Source organism: Triticum urartu, chromosome 2A, assembly GCF_056163025.1.
Source record: "Triticum urartu cultivar PI428250 chromosome 2A, HENAU_Tu73, whole genome shotgun sequence".
NCBI classification, from domain to species: Eukaryota; Viridiplantae; Streptophyta; class Magnoliopsida; order Poales; family Poaceae; genus Triticum; species Triticum urartu.
The window spans coordinates 186,003,449-186,023,742 of NC_141874.1; the positions used below are offsets into that span (position 1 = coordinate 186,003,449).

The 20,294-nt window shown below is 51.0% G+C and overlaps 1 protein-coding gene across 1 annotated transcript; it reads left to right on the forward strand.

The window, feature by feature from the left end:
• Positions 1-16,657: 16,657 nt before the first annotated feature.
• Positions 16,658-17,092, forward strand: LOC147984468 (uncharacterized). The gene has a single exon (XM_087541111.1). The coding sequence runs from the start codon at positions 16,658-16,660 to the stop codon at positions 17,090-17,092; it is 435 nt and encodes a 144-aa protein (XP_087397237.1).
• The last annotated feature ends 3,202 nt before the right edge of the window (positions 17,093-20,294 follow it).

Below are 20,294 nucleotides of genomic sequence, written 5' to 3' on the forward strand. Positions count from 1 at the left end.
GGCGACGAGGGGAGGATCATCGGTTAGGATTATGCTATGCGATGCTACTTGGAGGACTTCAGTCTACTATCTTCTACACGCTGCAAGACGGAGGCTGTCAGAAGCGTAGTCTTCGAAAGGACTAGCTATCCCCCTCTTATTCCGGCATTCTGCAGTTCAGTCCACATATGCTAGCCTTATTCCAGTTGATACCAATGCATACACAGGTAGTGTAGGTCCTTGCTTGCGAGTACTTTGGATGAGTACTCACGGTTGCTTTCTCCCTCTTTTCCCCCTATCCCTTCTACCTGGTTGTCGCAACCAGATGTTGGAGCCCAGGAGCCAGACGCCACCTTCGACGACGACTCCTACTACACCGGAGATGCCTACTACTACGTGATGCCCGCTGACGACGACCAGGAGTAGTTAGGAGGATCCCAGGCAGGAGGCCTGCGCCTCTTTCGATCTGTATCCCAGTTTGTGCTAGCCTTCTTAAGGCAAACTTGTTTAACTTATGTCTGTACTCAGATATTGTTGCTTCCGCTGACTCGTCTATGATCGAGCTCTTGTATTCGAGCCCTCGAGGCCCCTGGCTTGTAATATGATGCTTGTATGACTTATTTTTATTTGTAGAGTTGTGTTGTGATATCTTCCCGTGAGTCCCTGATCTTGATCGTACACGTTTGCGTGTATGATTAGTGTACGGTCAAATCGGGGGCATCACAATACGGTCACCGGAAATATTCGGGGGTATGCCGGTATTGTAGCGGAACCACCGGAGGGGTTTCGGGGGTCCACCGGGAGGGTCCACCTGCCCCGGAGGGCCTTATGGGCTGTAGGTGGAAGGGAACCAGCCCCTAGTGGGCTGGGCGCCATCCCACCCTAGGGCCCATGCGCCTAGGGTTTGGGGGGAACCCTAAAGGGGGGTAAGCCCCCTCCCCTTGGCCGCCGCCCCCCTCTAGATCTCATCTAGAGGGGCCGGCCCCCCTTCCCCCTTCTCCCTGTAAATAGAGGGGTGAGGGGAGGGCTGCAGCACCATATCCAAGGCGCAGCCCCTCCCCTCCCCAACACCTCTCCTCCTCCGCGTGAGCTTGGCGAAGCCCTGCCGGAGAACTGCCACTCCGTCACCACCACGCCGTCGTGCTACTGTTGGAGCCTTCTTCCTCAACCTCTCCCTCCTCCTTGCTGGATCAAGGTGTGGGAGACGTCACCGGGCTGCATGTGTGTTGAATGCGGAGGCACCGTTGTTCGGTGCTTAGATCGGATTCGGCCGCGATCTGAATCGCTACGTGTACGACTCCTCCAACCACGTTCTTGCAACGCTTCCGACTCGCGATTTTCAAGGGTATGAAGATGCACTCCCCTCTCTCTCATTGCTAGTTACTCCATAGATTGATCTTGGTGATGCGTAGAATTTTTTTAATTTCTCCAACGATCCCCAATAGTGGTATCAGAGCCAGGTTTATGCGTAGTTTCTATGCACGAGTAGAACACAAGTTGTTGTGGGTGTCGATTTTGTCAGTTTACTTGCCGTTACTAGTATTATCTTGATTCGGCGGCATCGTGGGATGAAGTGGCCCGAACCGACCTTACACGTACACTTACGTGAGACAGGTTCCAGCGACTGACATGCACTAGTTGCATAAGGTGGCTAGCGGGTGTCTGTCTCTCCCACTTTAGTTAGATCAGATTCGATGAAAATGTTCCTTATGAAGGGTAAATAGAAATTGGCATATCACGTTGTGGTTTTGCGTAGGTAAGAAATGTTCTTGCTAAGAAACCCATAGCAGCCACGTAAAAACATGCAGCAACAATTAGAGGACGTCTAACTTGTTTTTGCAGGGTATACTATGTGATGTGATATGGCCAAAAGAATGTGATGAATGATATATGTGATGTATGAGATTGATCATGTTCTTGTAATAGGAATCACGACTTGCATGTCGATGAGTATGACAACCGACAGGAGCCATAGGAGTTGTCTAAATTATTTATGACCCGCGTGTCACTGAAAACGCCTTGTAATTACTTTACTTTATTGCTAACCGTTAGCCATAGTAGTAGAAGTAATAATTGGCGAGACAACTTCATGAAGACACGATGATGGAGATCATGGTGTCATGCCGGTGACGATGATGATCATGGCGCCCCGAAGATGGAGATCAAAAGGAGCAAAATGATATTGGCCATATCATGTTACTATTTGATTGCATGTGATGTTTATCATGTTTTTCCATCTTATTTGCTTAGAACGACGGTAGCATAAATAAGATGATCCCTCATTAAAATATCAAGGATTGTTTTCCCCCTAACTGTGCACTGTTGCTAAGGTCCGTTGTTCCGAAGCACCACGTGATGATCGAGTGTGATAGGTTCTAACGTTCGCATACAACGGGTGTAAGCCAGATTTACACACGCAATACACTTAGGTTGACTTGACGAGCCTAGCATGTACAGACATGGCCTCGGAACACGGAAGACCGAAAGGTTGAACATGAGTCGTATAGAAGATACGATCAACATGAAGATGTTCACTGATGATGACCAGTCCGTCTCACGTGATGATCGGACACGACCTAGTTGACTCGGATCATGTATCACTTAGATGACTGGAGGGATGTCTATCTGAGTGGGAGTTCATTAAATAATTTGATTAGATGAACTTAATTATCATGAACATAGTCTAAAAAAACTTTGCAATATGTCTTGTAGATCAAATGGCCCACACTAATGTTGCCCTCTACTTCAACGCGTTCCTAGAGAAAACAAAGCTGAAAGACGATGGCAGCAACTACACGGACTGGGTCCGTAACCTGAGGATTATCCTCATAGCTACCAAGAAAGCATATGTCCTTGATGCACCACTAGGTGAAGCACCTGTTTTCCCAGCAGATCAAGACGTTATGAACGCCTGGCAGACGCGCAGTGATGATTACTCCCTGGTTCAGTCCAGCATGCTTTACAGCTTAGAACCGGGGCTCCAAAAGCGTTTTGAGCAACACAGAGCATATGAGATGTTCCAAGAGCTGAAAATGGTTTTCCATGCTCAAGCCCGGGTCGAGACATATGAAGTATCTGACAAGTTCTACAGTTGTAAGATGGAGGAGAATAGTTCCGTCAGCGTGCACATACTCAAAATGTCTGGGTTGCACAACCGCTTGTCTCAACTGGGAGTTAATCTCCTGGATGATGCAGTCGTTGACAGAATCCTTCAGTCGCTCCCACCCAGCTACAAGAGCTTTGTGATGAACTTCAATATGCAGGGGATGGAAAAGACCATTCCTGAGGTATATTCAATGCTGAAATCAGCGGAGGTGGAAATCAAAAAGGAACATCAAGTGTTGATGGTGAATAACACCACTAAGTTCAAGAAAGGCAAGGGTAAAAAGAACTTCAAGAAGGACGGCAAGGGAGTTGCCACGCCCGGTAAGCAAGCTGCCGGGAAGAAGCCAAAGAATGGACCCAAGCCTGAGACTGAGTGCTTTTATTGCAAGGGAAACAGTCACTGGAAGCGGAACTGCCCCAAGTACTTAGCGGATAAGAAGGCCGGCAATGTCAAAGGTATATGTGATATACATGTTATTGATGTGTACCTAACCAGCGCTCGTAGTACCTCCTGGGTATTTGATACCGATGTGGTTGCTCATATTTGTAACTCAAAACAGGAGCTGCGGAATAAATGGAGACTGGCGAAGGACGAGGTGACGATGCGCGTCGGGAATGGTTCCAAGGTCGATGTGATCGCTGTCGGCACGCTACCTCTACATTTACCTATGTGATTAGTTTTAAACCTCAATAATTGTTATTTAGTACCAACTTTGAGCATGAACATTGTATCTGGATCTTGTTTAATGTGAGATGTCTACTCATTTAAATCTGAGAATAATGGTTGTTCTATTTATATGAGAGACATGTTTTATGGTCATGCCCCGATGGTCAATGGTTTATTCTTATTTAATCTCGAACGTGATGTTACACATATTCATAGTGTGAATGCCAAAAGATGTAAGGTTGATAATGATAGTCCCACATACTTGTGGCACTGCCGCCTTGGTCACATTGGTGTCAAACGCATGAAGAAACTCCATGCAGATGGACTTTTGGAGTCTCTTGATTATGAATCATTTGACACGTGCGAACCATGCCTCATGGGCAAAATGACCAAGACTCCGTTCTCCGGAACAATGGAGCGAGCAACCAACTTATTGGAAATCATACATACTGATGTGTGCGGTCCAATGAGTGTTGAGGCTCGCGGAGGCTATCATTGTGTTCTCACCCTCACTGATGACTTGAGTAGATATGGGTATGTCTACTTAGTGAAACACAAGTCTGAGACCTTTGAAAAGTTCAAGGAATTTCAGAGTGAGGTTGAGAATCAACGTGACAGGAAAATCAAGTTCTTACGATCAGATCGTGGGGGAGAATATTTGAGTCACGAATTTCGCACACACTTAAGGAAATGCGGAATTGTTTCACAACTCACGCTGCCTGGAACACCTCAGCGTAATGGTGTGTCCGAACATCGTAATTGCACTCTATTGGATATGGTACGATCTATGATGTCTCTTACCGATCTACCGCTGTCATTTTGGGGTTATGCTATAGAGACTGCCGCATTCACTTTAAATAGGGCTCCGTCAAAATCCGTTGAGACGACACCGTATGAATTGTGGTTTGGTAAGAAACCTAAGCTGTCATTTCTGAAAGTTTGGGGATGCGATGCTTATGTCAAGAAACTTCAACCTGAAAAGCTCGAACCCAAATCGGAAAAATTCGTCTTCATAGGATACCCTAAGGAAACTATTGGGTATACCTTCTACCTCAGATCTGAAGGCAAGATCTTTGTTGCCAAGAATGGATCCTTTCTAGAGAAAGAGTTTCTCTCGAAAGAAGTAAGTGGGAGGAAAGTTGAACTTGATGAAGTATTTCCTCTTGAACCGGAGAGTGGCGCAGCTAAAGAAAATGTTTCTGAGGTGCGTGCACCGACTAGAGAGGAAGTTAATGATGATGATCACGAACTTCAGATCAAGTTGCTACTGAACTTCGTAGGTCCACAAGGACACGTTCCGCACCAGAGTGGTACGGCAACCTGTCCTGGAAATCATGTTGTTAGACAATGGTGAACCTTCGAACTATGAAGAAGCAATGGTGGGCCCAGATTCCGACAAATGGGTGGAAGCCATGAAATCCGAGATAGGATCCATGTATGAAAACAAAGTATGGACTTTGACTGACTTGCCCGATGATCAGCGAGCCATAGAAAATAAATGGATCTTCGAGAAGAAGACAGACGCGGATGGTAATGTGACCATCTATAAGTCTCGGCTTGTCGCTAAGGGTTATCGACAAGTTCAAGGGCTTCAGTACGATGAGACTTTCTCACCCGTAGCGAAGCTGAAGTCTGTCTGAATCATGTTAGCAATTGCCGCATTCTATGATTATGAGATATGGCAAATGGACGTCAAAACGACATTCCTTAATGGTTTCCTTAAGGAAGAATTGTATATGATGCAGCCAGAAGGTTTTGTCGATCCCAAGAATGCTGACAAGGTCTGCAAGCTCCAACGCTCAATCTATGGGCTGGTGCAAGCATCTCGGATTTGGAACATTCGATTTGATGAGATGATCAAAGCATTTGGGTTTACGCAGACTTATGGAGAAGCCTATGTTTACAAGAAAGTGAGTGGGAGCTCTGTAGCATTTCTCACATTATATGTGGATGACATACTATTGATGGGAAATGATATAGAATTCTTGGAAAGCATAAAGGCCTACTTGAACAAGTGTTTTTCAATGAAGGATCTTAGAGAAGCTGCTTATATATTAGGCATCAAGATCTATAGAGATAGATTGAGACGCCTCATTGGTCTTTCACAAAGTACGTACCTTGACAAGATATTGAAGAAGTTCAATATGGATCAGTCCAAGAAGGGGTTCTTGCCTGTATTTCAAGGTATGAGATTGAGCACGGCTCAATGCCCGACCACGTCAGAAGATAGAGAAAAGATGAGTGTCGTCCCCTATGCCTCTGCCATAGGGTCTACTATGTATGCCATGCTGTGTACCAGACGTGATGTAAACCTTGCCATAAGTTTGTTAGGAAGGTACCAAAGTAATCCCGGCATGGAACACTGGACAGCGGTCAAGAATATCCTGAAGTACCTGAAAAGGACTAAGGATATGTTTCTCATTTATGGAGGTGACGAAGAGCTCGTCGTAAAGGGTTACGTCAATGCTAGCTTCGACACAGATCTGGATGACTCCAAGTCACAAACCGAATACATGTATATTTTGAATGGTGGGGCAGTTAGCTGGTGTAGTTGCAAGCAAAGCGTCGTGGCAGGATCTACATGTGAAGTGGAGTACATGGCAGCCTCGGAGGCAGCACAAGAAGCAATCTGGATGAAGGAGTTCATTACCGACCTAGGAGTTATTCCCAATGCGTCAGGCCCGATGACTCTATTCTGTGACAACACTGGAGCTATTGCCCTTGCCAAGGAGCCCAGGTTTCACAGGAAGACCAGGCATATCAAGCGTCGCTTCAACTCCATTCGTGAAAATGTTCAAAATGGAGACACATATATATGTAAAGTGCATACGGACCTGAATGTCGCAGATCCGTTGACTAAACCTCTTCCTCGAGCAAAACATGATCAACACCAGAACTCTATGGGTGTTCGATTCATCACAATGTAACTAGATTATTGACTCTAGTGCAAGTGGGAGACTGTTGGAAATATGCCCTAGAGGCAATAATAAAATGGTTATTATTATATTTCCTTGTTCATCATAATTGTCTATTGTTCATGCTATAATTGTGTTATCCGGAAATCGTAATACATGTGTGAATACATATACCACAACATGTCCCTAGTGAGCCTCTAGTTGACTAGCTCGTTGATCAATAGATGGTGACAGTTTCCTGACCATGGACATTGGATGTCATTGATAACGGGATCAAATCATGAGGAGAATGATGTGATGGACAAGACCCAATCCTAAGCCTAGCACAAGATCGTGCAGTTCGTCTGCTAAAGCTTTTCTAATGTCAAGTATCTTTTCCCTAGAACATGATATTGTGCAAGTCCTGGATAATGTAGGAATACTTTGGGTGTGCCAAACGTCACAACGTAACTGGGTGGCTATAAATGTGCACTACGGGTATCTCCAAAAGTGTTTGTTGGGTTGGCATGAACCGAGACTGGGATTTGTCACTCTGTATGACGGAGAGGTATCTCTGGGCCCACTCGGTAAGACATCATCGTAATGAGCTCAATGTGACTAAGGGGTTGGTCACGGGATGATGTGTTGCGGAATGAGTAAAGTGACTTGCCGGTAACGAGATTGAACGAGGTATTGGGATACCGACGATCGAATCTCGGGCAAGTAACGTACCGATTGACAAAGGGAATTGTATACGGGATTGCTTGAATCCTCGACATCGTGGTTCATCCGATGAGATCATCGTGGAACATGTGGGAGCCAACATGGGTATCCAGATCCCGATGTTGGTTATTGGCCGGAGAGTTGTCTCGGTCATGTATGCATGGTTTCCGAACCCGTAGGGTCTACACACTTAAGGTTCGATGACGCTAGGGTTATTAGGAAGATTTGTATGTGATTACCGAATGTTGTTCGGAGTCCCGGATGAGATCCTGGACGTCGCGGGGAGTTCCGGAATAGTCCGGTGGTGAAGATTTATATATGGGAAGTCATCATACGGTCACCGGAAATATTCGGGGGTATGCCGGTATTGTACCGGGACCACCGGAGGGGTTCCGGGGGGGTCCACCGGGAGGGTCCACCTGCCCCGGAGGGCCTTATGGGCTGTAGGTGGAAGGGAACCAGCCCCTAGTGGGCTGGGCGCCATCCCACCCAAGGGCCCATGCGCCTAGTGTTTGGGGGAACCCTAAAGGGGGGCGCCACCCTTGCTTGGGGGGCAAGCCCCCTCCCCCTTGGCCGCCGCCCCCCTCTAGATCTCATCTAGAGGGGCTGGCCCCCCTTCCCCCTATAAATAGAGAGGCGAGGGGAGGGCTGCAGTACCACATCCAAGGCGCAGCCCCTCCCCTCCCCAACACCTCTCCTCCTCCGCTTGAGCTTGGCGAAGCCCTGCCGGAGAACTGCCACTCCATCACCACCACGCCATTGTGCTGTTGTTGGAGCCTTCTTCCTGAACCTCTCCCTCCTCCTTGCTGGATCAAGGCGCGGGAGAAGTCACTGGGCTGCATGTGTGTTGAACACGGAGGCACCATTGTTCGGTGCTTAGATCGGATTCGGCCACAATCTGAATTGCTGCGTGTACGACTCCTCCAACTGCGTTCTTGCAACGCTTCCGACTCGCGATCTTCAAGGGTATGAAGATGCACTCCCCTCTCTCTCATTGCTAGTTACTCCATAGATTGATCTTGGTGATGCGTAGAATTTTTTTAATTTCTGCAATGATCCCCAACAATTTGTTCTGCCTTTCGCTCCTCGTTGGGTTCGACACTCTTACTTATCGAAAACTGTTGCGATCCCCTATACTTGTGGGTTATCACTGAGTCAAGTGGTTGTGGTACCCAGACATTCTGAGTATATGTTCACTGACAGAACTATTCTCCTCCATTTTGCAGCCGTAGAACTTATTGGAGACTTCATATCTCTCAATCCGGGCATTTGCTTGAAATATTAACTTCAACTCCTGGAACATCTCATATGATCCATGACGTTCAAAACGTTGTTAAAGTCCCGGTTCTAAGCCGTAAAGCATGGCACACTGGACTATCGAGTAGCCATCAGCTTTGCTCTGCCAGGTGTTCACAACATCTGGTGTTGCTCCTGCAGCAGGTTTGTCACCTAGTAGTGCTTCCAGGACGTAATTCTTCCGTGCAGCAATGAGGATAATCCTCAAGTTACGGACCCAGTGCGTGTAGTTGCTAACATCATCTTTCAACTTAGCTTTCTCTAGGAATGCATTATAATTCAACGGAACAACAACACGGGCCATCTATCTACAACAACATAGACATGCAAAATACTATTAGGTACTAAGTTCATGATAAATTAAAGTTCAATTAATCAAATTACTTAAGAACTCCCACTTAGACAGACATCTCTCTAATCATCTAATTGATCACGTGATCCATATCAACTAAACCATGTCCGATCATCACGTGAGATGGAGTAGTTTTCAGTGGTGAACATCACTATGTTGATCATATCTACTATATGATTCACGCTCGACATTTCGGCCTCAGTGTTCTGAGGCCATATCTGCATATGCTAGGTTCATCAAGTTTAACCCGAGTATTCTGCGTGTGCAAAACTGGCTTGCACCCATTGTATGTGAACGTAGAGCTTATCACACCCGACCATCACGTGGTGTCTCAGCACGACGAATTGCAGCAACGATGCATACTCACGGAGAACACTTATACCTTGAAATTTAGTGAGAGATCATCTTATAATGCTACTGTCGAACTAAGAAAAATAAGATGCATAAAGGTGTCGGCGTTCTGGGAACGGGGTTCGCAGGCCTACATGACCCATCTTCATCAACAAGGAATTAAGACCCTCACGAGGGGCCAAGCCTCGCGAGGCGGACGACACGAGACCTCCTCAGGAGCGGCCTCACCAGGCTGGCTCACAAGGGGTGGAGAGTTCAAGGTCGGGCAAATGTCGCGAGGTTCTCGTGACGTAAGCCATGACGATCGAGACCAGGCGGGCGCCAAGCAGGAGCGAGCGCGCGCAGCGTCCTTGTTTCCTCTTTGGTGCTAAGGAGGCAAGTGCAGGCGCGGAGTACCGAGGCATCCAGAAAAGGTTTCCATATTGGTGCAATGAGACCAAGACCAGAAGGACGGCCAGACGGAGGTCACCGTGGATCCCAAGACGGCGTCACCACCAGAGCCTTTGGCAGGCGAAGACTGCTTTTGTCAGGATAGCTTGTACTAGCTGTCCCCTTTCAAATTGGCCGTTGTAGGCTCCCTTCCTGCTCAATATTTGGGAAGAGGACCAGGGCCTCTATAAATAGGACTAGCCACCACCATAGTGGGGACGGGTCAGAGAACAGAACCTTGGATCGGATCTTCACACACACACAAGTTCACCAAGCACGAGAACACCTCAACCTCAGCAGACTGTTCTTCCCCTTGTACTGTTCGTCCTCGGCCCAAGAGGCAATCCACCACCACCACACCGGAGTAGGGTATTACACCACAATGGTGGCCCGAACCAGTATAAATCTTGTGTCCTTTGTGTTGCGAGTTCGTCGAGTTAGTTCATGAGATCTTAGCTAAGTTAGGACGTGGATCGATAGGGGGAGATCTTCGCGCACACCCCAGTGTTCGAACCTTAAGGGTTTTGCCGGAATCCGTGATCTGACAATAGGATAAACATCACATGCAACCAATATAAGTGATATGATATGGCCATCATCATCTTGTGCCTTTGATCGCCATCTCCAAAGCACCATTATGATCACCATCGTCACCGGCTTGACACCTTGATCTCCTTCGAAGCATCATTGTCGTCTCGCCAACTATTGCTTCTACGACTATCGCTACCGCTTAATGATAAAGTAATGCAATTACATGGCGTTTGCATTTCATACAATAAAGCGACAACCATATGGCTCCTGCCAGTTGTCGATAACTGTGTTACAAAACATGATCATCTCATACAATAAAATTTAGCATCATGTCTTGACCATATCACATCACAACATGCCCTGCAAAAACAAGTTAAACGTCCTCTACTTTGTTGTTGCAAGTTTCACGTGGCTGCTACGGGCTGAGCAAGAATCGTTTTTACCTACGCATCACAAACCACAACACGGTATAGTGATTGCCTTTTGATCTTCAGAAAGAACTCTGTTCATTGAATCCGATTCAACTAAAGTTGGAGAAACTGACACCCACCAGCCACCTGTGTGCGAAGCACGTCGGTAGAACCAGTCTCGCGTAAGCGTAATGTCCGTGTGGGCTGCTTCATCCAACAATACTGTCGAATCAAGAATCAACTAGTGACAGCAAGCAATATGTATATACCCACGCCCACAACTTCTTTGTGGTCTACTCGTGCAAATAACATCTACGCATAGACCTGGCTCGGACGCCATTGTTGGGGAATGCAGTAATTTCAAAAAAATTCCTAAGCACACGCAAGATCTATCATGGTGATGAATAGCAATGAGAGGGAAGAGCGTTGTCCATGTACCCTCGTAGTCCGTAAGCGGAAGCGTTATGACAACGTGGTTGATGTAGTCGTACATCTTCACGATATGACCGATCCTAGTACTGAAAGTACGACACCTCCACGATCTGCACATGTTCGGCTCAGTGACGTCCCACGAACTCTTGATCCAGATGAGTGTCGAGGGAGAGCTTTGTCAGCACGATGGGGCGATGATGGTGATGATGAAGCTACCGTCGCAGGGCTTCGCCTAAGCACTATGATGATATGACCGAGGTGGATTATGGTGGAGGGGGGCACCGCACACGGCTAAGGGATCAATGATCAACTTGTGTGTTCTGGGGTGCCCCCTGCCCCCGTATATAAAGGAGCAAGGGGGAGGCCAGCCGGCCCTTGGAGGCGCGCCAAGGAGGGGAGGAGTCCTCCTCCTAGTAGGAGTAGGACTCCCCTTTTCCTAGTCCAACTAGGAGGAGGAAGGGGAAAGGAAGGAGAGGGAGAGAAGAGAAGGAAAGGGCGCCGCCCCCTTCCCTAGTCCAATTCGGACTAGAGGGAGAGGGGGGCGCAGCCCTGCCTTGGCCGGCCCTCTCTCTCTTCAGTAAGGCCCATGTTGGCCCATCAGTCCCCCGATGGTTCTGATAACCCCCCGACACTCCGATAATTATCCGGTGACCCCCGGAACTCATCCGGTGTCAGAATATAGTCATCCAATATATCAATCTTTATGTCTCGACCATTTCGAGACTCCTCGTCATGTCCGTGAGCATATCCGGGAATCCGAACTACCTTTGGTACATCAAAACACATAAACTCATAATACCGATCGTCACCGAACATTAAGCGTGCGGACCCTATGGGTTCGAGAACTATGTAGACATGACCGAGACACGTCTCCGGTCAATAACTAATAGCGGAATCTGGATGTTCATACTGGCTCCCACATATTCTACGAAGATTTTTATCGGTCAAACTGCATAACAACATACGTTGTTCCCTTTGTCATCAGTATGTTACTTGCCTGAGATTCGATCGTCGGTATCTCAATACCTAGTTCAATCTCGTTACCGGAGAGTCTCTTTACTCGTTCCGTAATGCATCATCCCATAACTAACTCATTAGTCACATTGCTTGCAAGGCTTATAGTGATGCATTACCGAGAGGGCCCAGAGATACCTCTCCGATACTCGAAGTGACAAATCCTAATCTCGATCTATGCCAACTCAACAAACACCATCGGAGACACCTGTAGAGCATCTTTATAGTGACCCAGTTACGTTGTGACGTTTGATAGCATACTAAGTGTTCCTCTTGTATTCGGGAGTTGCATGATCTCATAGTCATAGGAACATGTATAAGTTATGGAGAAAGCAATAGCAACAAACTAAATGATTATCGTGCTAAGCTAATGGATGTGTCAAGTCAATCACATCATTCTCTAATGATGTGATCCCGTTAATCAAATGACAACTCATGTCTATGGTTAGGAAACATAACCAGCATTGATTCAACAAGCTAGTCAAGTAGAGGCATACTAGTGACATTCTGTTTGTCTATGTATTCACACATGTACTAAGTTTCGGGTTAATACAATTCTAGCATGAATAATAAACATTTACCATGATATAAGGAAATATAAATAACAATTTTATTATTGCCTCTAGCGCATATTTCCTTCAGGCACAACCCACTAGGGCACACCCCCTCACCAGGCGCACCCAGGTGGGTTGTCCCCACCTGGTGGCCCTGCAGTCCCTCCAACCTATGCTATAAAATCCTATTTTTCCAGAAAAAAATTAGGTAGAAAGAATTATCGCGATCCATGAGACGGAGCCGCTGTCACCTCACGTTCTTCATCGGGAGGCCAGATCTAGAGTCCGTTTGGGGCTCCGGAGTGGGGGATCTTCGTTCTTCGTCATCACCAACCCTTCTCCGTCGCCAATTCAATGATGGTCCCCACCGGGAGTGAGTAATTCCTTCGGAGGCTCGCTGGTCGGTGAGGAGTTGCATGACATTCATCATGTAATCGAGTTAGTTTTGTTAGGGCTTGATCCCTAGTATCCACTATGTTCTAAGATTGATGTTGCCATGACTTTGCATGCTTAATGCTCGTCACTTTGGGCCCGAGTGCCATGATTTCTGATCTGAATCGTTTATGTTATCACCATTATATCCATGTTCTAGATCTGATCTTGCAAGTTATAGTCACCCACTACGTGTTATGATCCGGCAACCCCGGAGTGACAATAGTTAGGACTTCTCCCGGTGATGACCGTAGTTTGAGGAGTTCATGTATTCACTATGTGATAATTCTTTGTTCCGGTTCTCTATTATAAGGAGGCTTAATATCCCTGAGTTTCCAATATGGACCCCGCTGCCACAGGAGGGTAGGACAAAAGATGTCATGCAAGTTCTTTCCATAAGCACGTATGACTATTTATAGAATACATGCCTATGTTATGTGATAATTCTTTGTTCCGGTTCTCTCCTAATCCGTGCCCCACGGGTATCACAATGCGAAGCACTGAGTCAAGGCCAGCGGTGCCTACAACCAAGCCCCGGATGAGCGATAAACCTCTTAACAAATTTTTTGCAGTTCCTAAGCGCATATCAGGTCAAGGAGGCCTCGGCAAGCACTAGGAAGCAAGCACCTAGTGAGGAGGAGGCCACTCAAAACAAGTCGAGCTAAGTTGTCCCTACATAAAACGATGATGTTGCGACACGGCATAGGAACGGCAAACATAACATAACGATTGAGGTCATAGTCTGATACACGCCCGTCCAGGGCCCATTCTGGTTTCTTTCTGATGCAGGAAGAAAAAGAAGAACAAAATAGAAGCGGCGCTTACAACGGTTCACGGGCGCTGGCCCCAGCACCCTCCCGAGCTCAGCTGGACCCCTCCTCGCGCTTCACAGAGGCGCGGCGACGAGATGACCCGCCGCCGTCTTCGAAGCGGGCGCGACGGCTGGTCGTAGCCGCCACTGCTGGAGCTGTTGATGGGGGAAGAGCTGCCATAGCCGGACGAAACACGGTCGGCACCAAGGGCGGGTTCACCCTCGTCCTCGTCGCGGCCGTCGCCAAGGCCGAGCACTTCCTCGCCGTCCTTCACCTCCTGCCCAGACCATCTTCCCGAAACACCCTCACATAGAGGGTTGCGTCGCCGTCATACTTGAAGTGAAGGGTGCACCGCATGCCCAGGCCGCGCGCGCGGGCGAACGTCTGCCAACCGCGGGCCAGAGCTACATTGCCCGCGACGGAGACCGCGACCACAACCCAGGAAGCCCTGTTGTAGCAGCTGTCTGCCTGTAGCCAAAGCCCGCCGGGACTTGAGGCCAGTAGCTCGTCGGCGAAGAAGCGTAGGATCTGAAGCCAGTTGCCGGTCGGATTCTCCGACCAAACGATGAACTCCGGCAGCGTCTCCGCCGAGTGGATGCGTTGCCGGGGAGGCCGCGCGACCACGTCACGTCTCCCTTCATCAACGGGACCGCCACAACTGGAGCGACCCCTACCCTGCGAAGCGGCACCACCACGGCCGCGCGGAGCCACGGTGGGAGTTGCAGTGTGCTTGAGGGGACGGTCACGTCCACGCTTGGGCACCGGAGAGCCGGGCCCCTCGCGAGGGGCCTTCCCCTTCTCTGCGGCGGTGAACCTCCTCGACGGCGCCATTGGTAGCAGGAGAGGAGCAAGGAAGGAGAAGAAGCGGAAGAGATGGAGGAAGGATGGGTGACGGGGGCTCCGCCCCCACCCATTTATACCAGGAGAAGGCCAACCAGCACCCCCCCATGATCATAGGTAATGATGGTTTTCCTTGCATGTCGCAGGGACTTGTCAAGTCCGGCAGTTGCTGAGGCGGCGTGGGGAAGCGGAGACGCCCATGTCCAATCAACCGTGACGCGTCAACCAAGGCCGCAGGCTATTGGGGCCCACGGTGCTCCGCACTTGACCCTTGGTTTCGCCTCAAAGCCAAGCCCGAGCATGCCTTGGGCTCGGGGGCTACTGTCGGCGTTCTGGGAACGAGGGTCCCCAGACTTGCCTGCTTGCGGCCCACGGCGTGGCTTTGCTGGCAGGCCTGCACGGCGCATCTTCATCAACAAGGAATCTAGACCCTCGTGAGGGGCCAAGCCTCGCGAGGCAGACGACATGAGACCTCGTCAGGAGCGGCCTCACCAGGCTGTCTCGTGAGGGGCGGAGAGTTCAAGGTCGGGCAAACATCGTGAGGTTCTCGTGACGTAAGCCATGACGATCAAGACTAGGCGGGCGCCAGCGCGCGCAGCGTCCTTGTTTCCTCTTTGGTGCTAAGGGGGCAAGCGCAGGCGCGGAGTACTGAGGCATCCAACATAGGTTTCCATATTGGTGCAACGAGACCAAGACCAGAAGGACGACAAGACGGAGGTCATCGTGGAGCCCAAGACGGCGTCACCACCAGAGCCTTTTGGCAGGCGAAGACTGCTTTTGTTAGGATAGCTTGTACTAGCTGTCCCCTTTCAAATTGGCCGTTGTAGGCTCCCTTCCCGCTCAATATTTGGGAAGAGGACCAGGGCCTCTATAAATAGGACTAGCCACCACCATAGTGGGGACAGGTCGAAGAACAGAACCTTGGACCGGATCCTCACACACACACAAGTTCACCAAGCATGAGAACACCTCAACCTCAGGAGGTTGTTCTTCCCCTTGTACTGTTCGTCCTCAGCCCAAGAGGCAATCCACCACCACCACACTGGAGTAGGGTATTACACCACAACGGTGGCCCTAACCAGTATAAATCTTGTGTCCTTTGTGTTGCGAGTTCATCGAGTTAGTTCGTGAGATCTTAGCTAAGTTAGGACGTGGATCGATAGGGGGGAGATCTTCGCGCGCACCCCAGTGTTCGAACCTTAAGGGTTTTGCAGGAACCCGTGATCCGACATTTGGTGCGCCAGGTAGGGGTGCGCCGAAGCTTCCTTCCGTCGGCTCGCGCTCCACCATCTCCATGCCCGCTCCCATGGCGGGCGCCCCTCCAGCTGGATCTACCGGTGCCCACGGCGGTGCTCGGGGGCTCCGAGCCTTTGCCCCCGCCTTGCGGCAGTTGCAGTGGCCACCCAAGTTCAAGTCGGAGATGCCGCCGCGCTACGATGGCGTGGTGGACCCGGCGGCTTTCCTACTAGCATACGAGGGGGCCGTCCTGGAAGCCGGGGCGACGACAAGATCATGGCCAACTAGTTCCCAATGGCCCTTGTTGGCGTGCCGCGCGCCTGGCTCCTCCACTTGCCGGAGTCTTCTGTCGCCACCTGGGAGGAGCTGCGCAGCCTCTTCGTCACTCGCTTCGGGGAACTGTTGGCCCCCGTCGTCGCAGCTCTTCTCGGCGGTTCGCAAGCACCACCCTCAGATCGGCACATCAAGCCGTACCTTCGCCAGATCGGCGTCGCTTCCTAGCGCCCGGGGGCTTCGCCCGGCTGGGCCGCGCCTGAGGCCAACCTCACCTTCGACTCAGAGGACCATCGTGCCTCCACCGTTGGCTCGGGTGCGCTCCCGATGTTGTGCGCATCCACCATCTGCCACGTATCCATCACCAAGACGCTCATCGACGGCGGCGCCGGCCTCAATGTGCTCTCCGTCGAGGCCTTTAGCCTCCTTCATGTACCGTTCGAGCGGCTCCGCCCCAGCAAGCCCTTCTCGGGAGTTGGCGGAGTCCCCACCCGCTCCCTAGGGCAGATCCGCCTCCCCGTGACCTTCGGCACGCGCGGCAACTACCGCACCGGGCTCATCAACTTTGACATCGCCCGCATTGGCCTCCCATACAACCCCATCCTCGGGTACCCAACTCTGGCCCATTTCATGGAAGCAACCCATCCTGCTTACAATCTCATGAAGATGCTGTGGAGCCAGGGTGTTCTCACCATCAAGGGGGATGCCAAGGAGGCCCTAGCGGTGCTCAAGCTTGCCCTCAAGGCTGCCGCGACAGCATGACCCACCGACGCGGATACCTCCAAGGCCAAGGGAGCCGTGCCAACCAAGAAGAAGCTGTTCCTCACTCAGGCCAAGGCAGAAACCAAGAAAGTGTTGGTCGAGGAGGATGGGTCCTCAGGGGTAACCTTTACCATAGGTGCCAACCTCGAGCCTGCTCAGGAGGAGGTGCTAGTGAATTTTTGGCGTGCAAACAAGTGAGTGTTCGCCTGGGAGCCCGATCAGCTGGTAGGGGTCCCAAGAGAGGTAATAGAGCACCACCTGAAGGTGCACCCCAACGTACGCCCTGTGAAGCAGAAGGCAAGGCGGTAGTCCATGGAGAAGCAAGCTTTCATCATCCAAGAAACTCGCAAGTTGGAGGCCGCGGGTGTCATACGCAAGGTTCGATACCCCGAGTGGCTGGCGAACCCCGTCATCATCCCCAAGAAAGGTGGGAAGGAGCGGATGTGCGTCGACTTCACCAACCTCAACAAGGCCTTCCCCCAAGATCCGTTCCCGCTTCCACGCATCAACCAAATCGTCGATCCACCGCCGAGTGCGACTTGCTATGCTTCCTGGATGCGTTCTTGGGATATCACCAGATCAAGATGGCGCTAGAAGATGTGGAGAAGACGGCCTTCCTGACCCCGTGTGGGGTGTATTGCTACACCTGCATGCCATTCGGGCTGCGCAACACGGGCGCGACCTTCCAGCGACTCATGCACATCGCCTTAGGGCAACAGCTCGGGAGAAACGCTGAAGCCTACGTCGATGACATCGTGGTAAAGTCTCGAGAGGCGGGGACCTTGATCCAAGACCTAGAGGAGACCTTTGAAAGCCTTCGCCGGGTGGACTTGCGGCTCAATCCGGAGAAATTCGTGTTTGGCGTCCCTTTCGGCAAGCTGTTCGGTTTACTGGTGTCCCACAGGGGGATCGAAGTCAACCCAGAGAAGGTGAAGGCCATTGAAGACATGATTCCACCGCAGACCTTCAAGGAAATGCAGAAGTTGGCTGGTCGGGTGACTGCGTTGGGGTTCTTCATCTCCAAGCTGGGAGAGCGCGCCCTACCCTTCTTCAAGCTGATGAAAAAGAAGGGCCCGTTCGAGTGGACCTCGGAGGCCGACCAAGCTTTTCAAGACCTCAAAAGATACCTGACCAGCCCTCTAGTGATGGTGGCACCACGACCTCGCGAGCCCCTAGTGCTCTATCTTTCCGCCACCCCGTACTCAGCCAGCGCAGCCCTGGTGGCGACTTGGGAAGAACACCAAGCCAAGGGCGCATCCTGTCGTGCCACGCCTCCAGCAGAGATGACGCAAGACCAGAAGGGTGCCACAAGGGCCGTAGCAGCAGCGGCAGAGGATCAGGCTCGGCAGGGCAACGCCCCCAAGCTCGCGAAGACTTCGGCAAGTGACCAAGAGTCGGGGGCTCTACCTCCTCAGGAGGCACCCCAACTTCCAGAAGACGCAAACCTCATCAGCACGCCTACCCTCATCGAGCACCCGGTATACTTCGTCAGCACGGTGTTGTGGGACGCAAGAGCGCGGTACCCCCATGACTCAGAAGCTCCTACTCGCGCTCCTAGTGGCCTCGCGAAAGCTGCGGCACTACTTCCAGGGCCACCCCATCAAGGTCGTCTTAGCTTACCCATTGGAGAGAGTGCTCAGGAGCCCCAATTCTGCCGGAAGAGTCGCTGAATGGAACATCGAGTTGCAAGCATTCCAGCTGGAGTTCAGTACTACCAGGGTCATCAAGGGGGCCACGCTCGCTGATTTCGTGGCAGAATGGACGGACGCCCCGTCGCTTGAAGAAGGCGAATACTGGTCCCTCTCGCCGGGAAGCGAGGTGCCTGACGGCTGGGTCATGTATTTTGATGGTGCCTTCGCGCGCCAGGGCGCGGGGGCTGGAGCAGTACTCATCTCGCCCACTCAGGACAAGCTCTACTACGTCATGCAGCTCTGCTTCCAGTAGGGCGAGAAGGTCTCCAACAACATTGCAGAATACGAGGGTCTCATAGCCGGCCTGAAGGCTGCGGTGGTGCTGGGGGTGAAGCGTCTCACTATCAGGGGCGAGTCACAGCTCCTCGTCAACTTCTCCAACAAGGTATATGAGCCGAAGGACGAGCACATGGAAGCATACCTCACAGAGGTGCGCAAGATGGAGAAGCAATTTTTGGGCCTGGAGTTGCAGCACGTCCCCCGTGGCACCAACAAGGAAGCAGACGACATCGCCAGAAGAGCATCCAAGTGACAGCCCCAGGAGCCTGGCGTCTTCGAGGAGCGGCTCTTCAAGCCATCAGCAATGCCGCCGCTTTCAAGAACAATTCAGCCTTGGGAGGAACTCCCGCAGCCGCCTGCCTTAGGAGCCCCAGCCTGTGGCCCGACCTCAGGAGCGCGCCTACTCCTGGCGCTCGAGCCCAAAGAGGGATGCTGGACCAAGGAATTCAAGGAATACCTGATGCAAGGGGCGTTGCCAGAGAAGGAGGAGGACGCAGAGCGCGTGGCCCGTCAGGCCACGGCATACTACATCCAGGACGGTGAGTTATACAGAAAGCGACCAAATGATGTTACACTGCGCTTTATCTCTAGGGAACAAGGGAAGGAGCTGATAGTTGACATACACGGCGGAGACTGTGGGCACCACTCGTCGTCGCGAACCCTCGTCGTCAAGGCATTCCAAAGTGGATTCTACTGGCCTATGGTGCTCAATGACGTGGCTGAGCTGGTGAAGTCCTGCGAGGCCTGCCAATTCCATGCCAAGCAGATCCATCAGCCAGCTCAGGGCCTCCAAACCATCCCGCTCTCGTGGTCGTTCGTGGTCTGGGGGCTGGATATTTTGGGCCCGTTCCCTCGGGCGCCTGGGGGCTATCGATACCTCTACGTCGCCATTGACAAGTTCACTAAGTGGCCAAAGGTTGAAGCCGTCCGCGCCATCCCAGCAGGCTCTGCAGTCAAGTTCATCAAGGGCCTCATGAGCCGTTTTGGGGTCCCCAACCGCATCATCATCGATAACGGCTCACAGTTCACTAGTAATCTCTTCAAGTCATATTGTGCTAACCTTGGAACGCAGATCTGCTACACCTCAGTAGCACACCCCATGAGTAATGGCCAGGCCGAACGCGCCAGCGCGGAGGTCCTGAAGGGCCTCAAGACCAGGACCTTCAAGAAGAAGCTCGAAGCCTGTGGCAGGGGCTGGCACAATGAGCTCCAGTCTGTGTTGTGGTCAATCT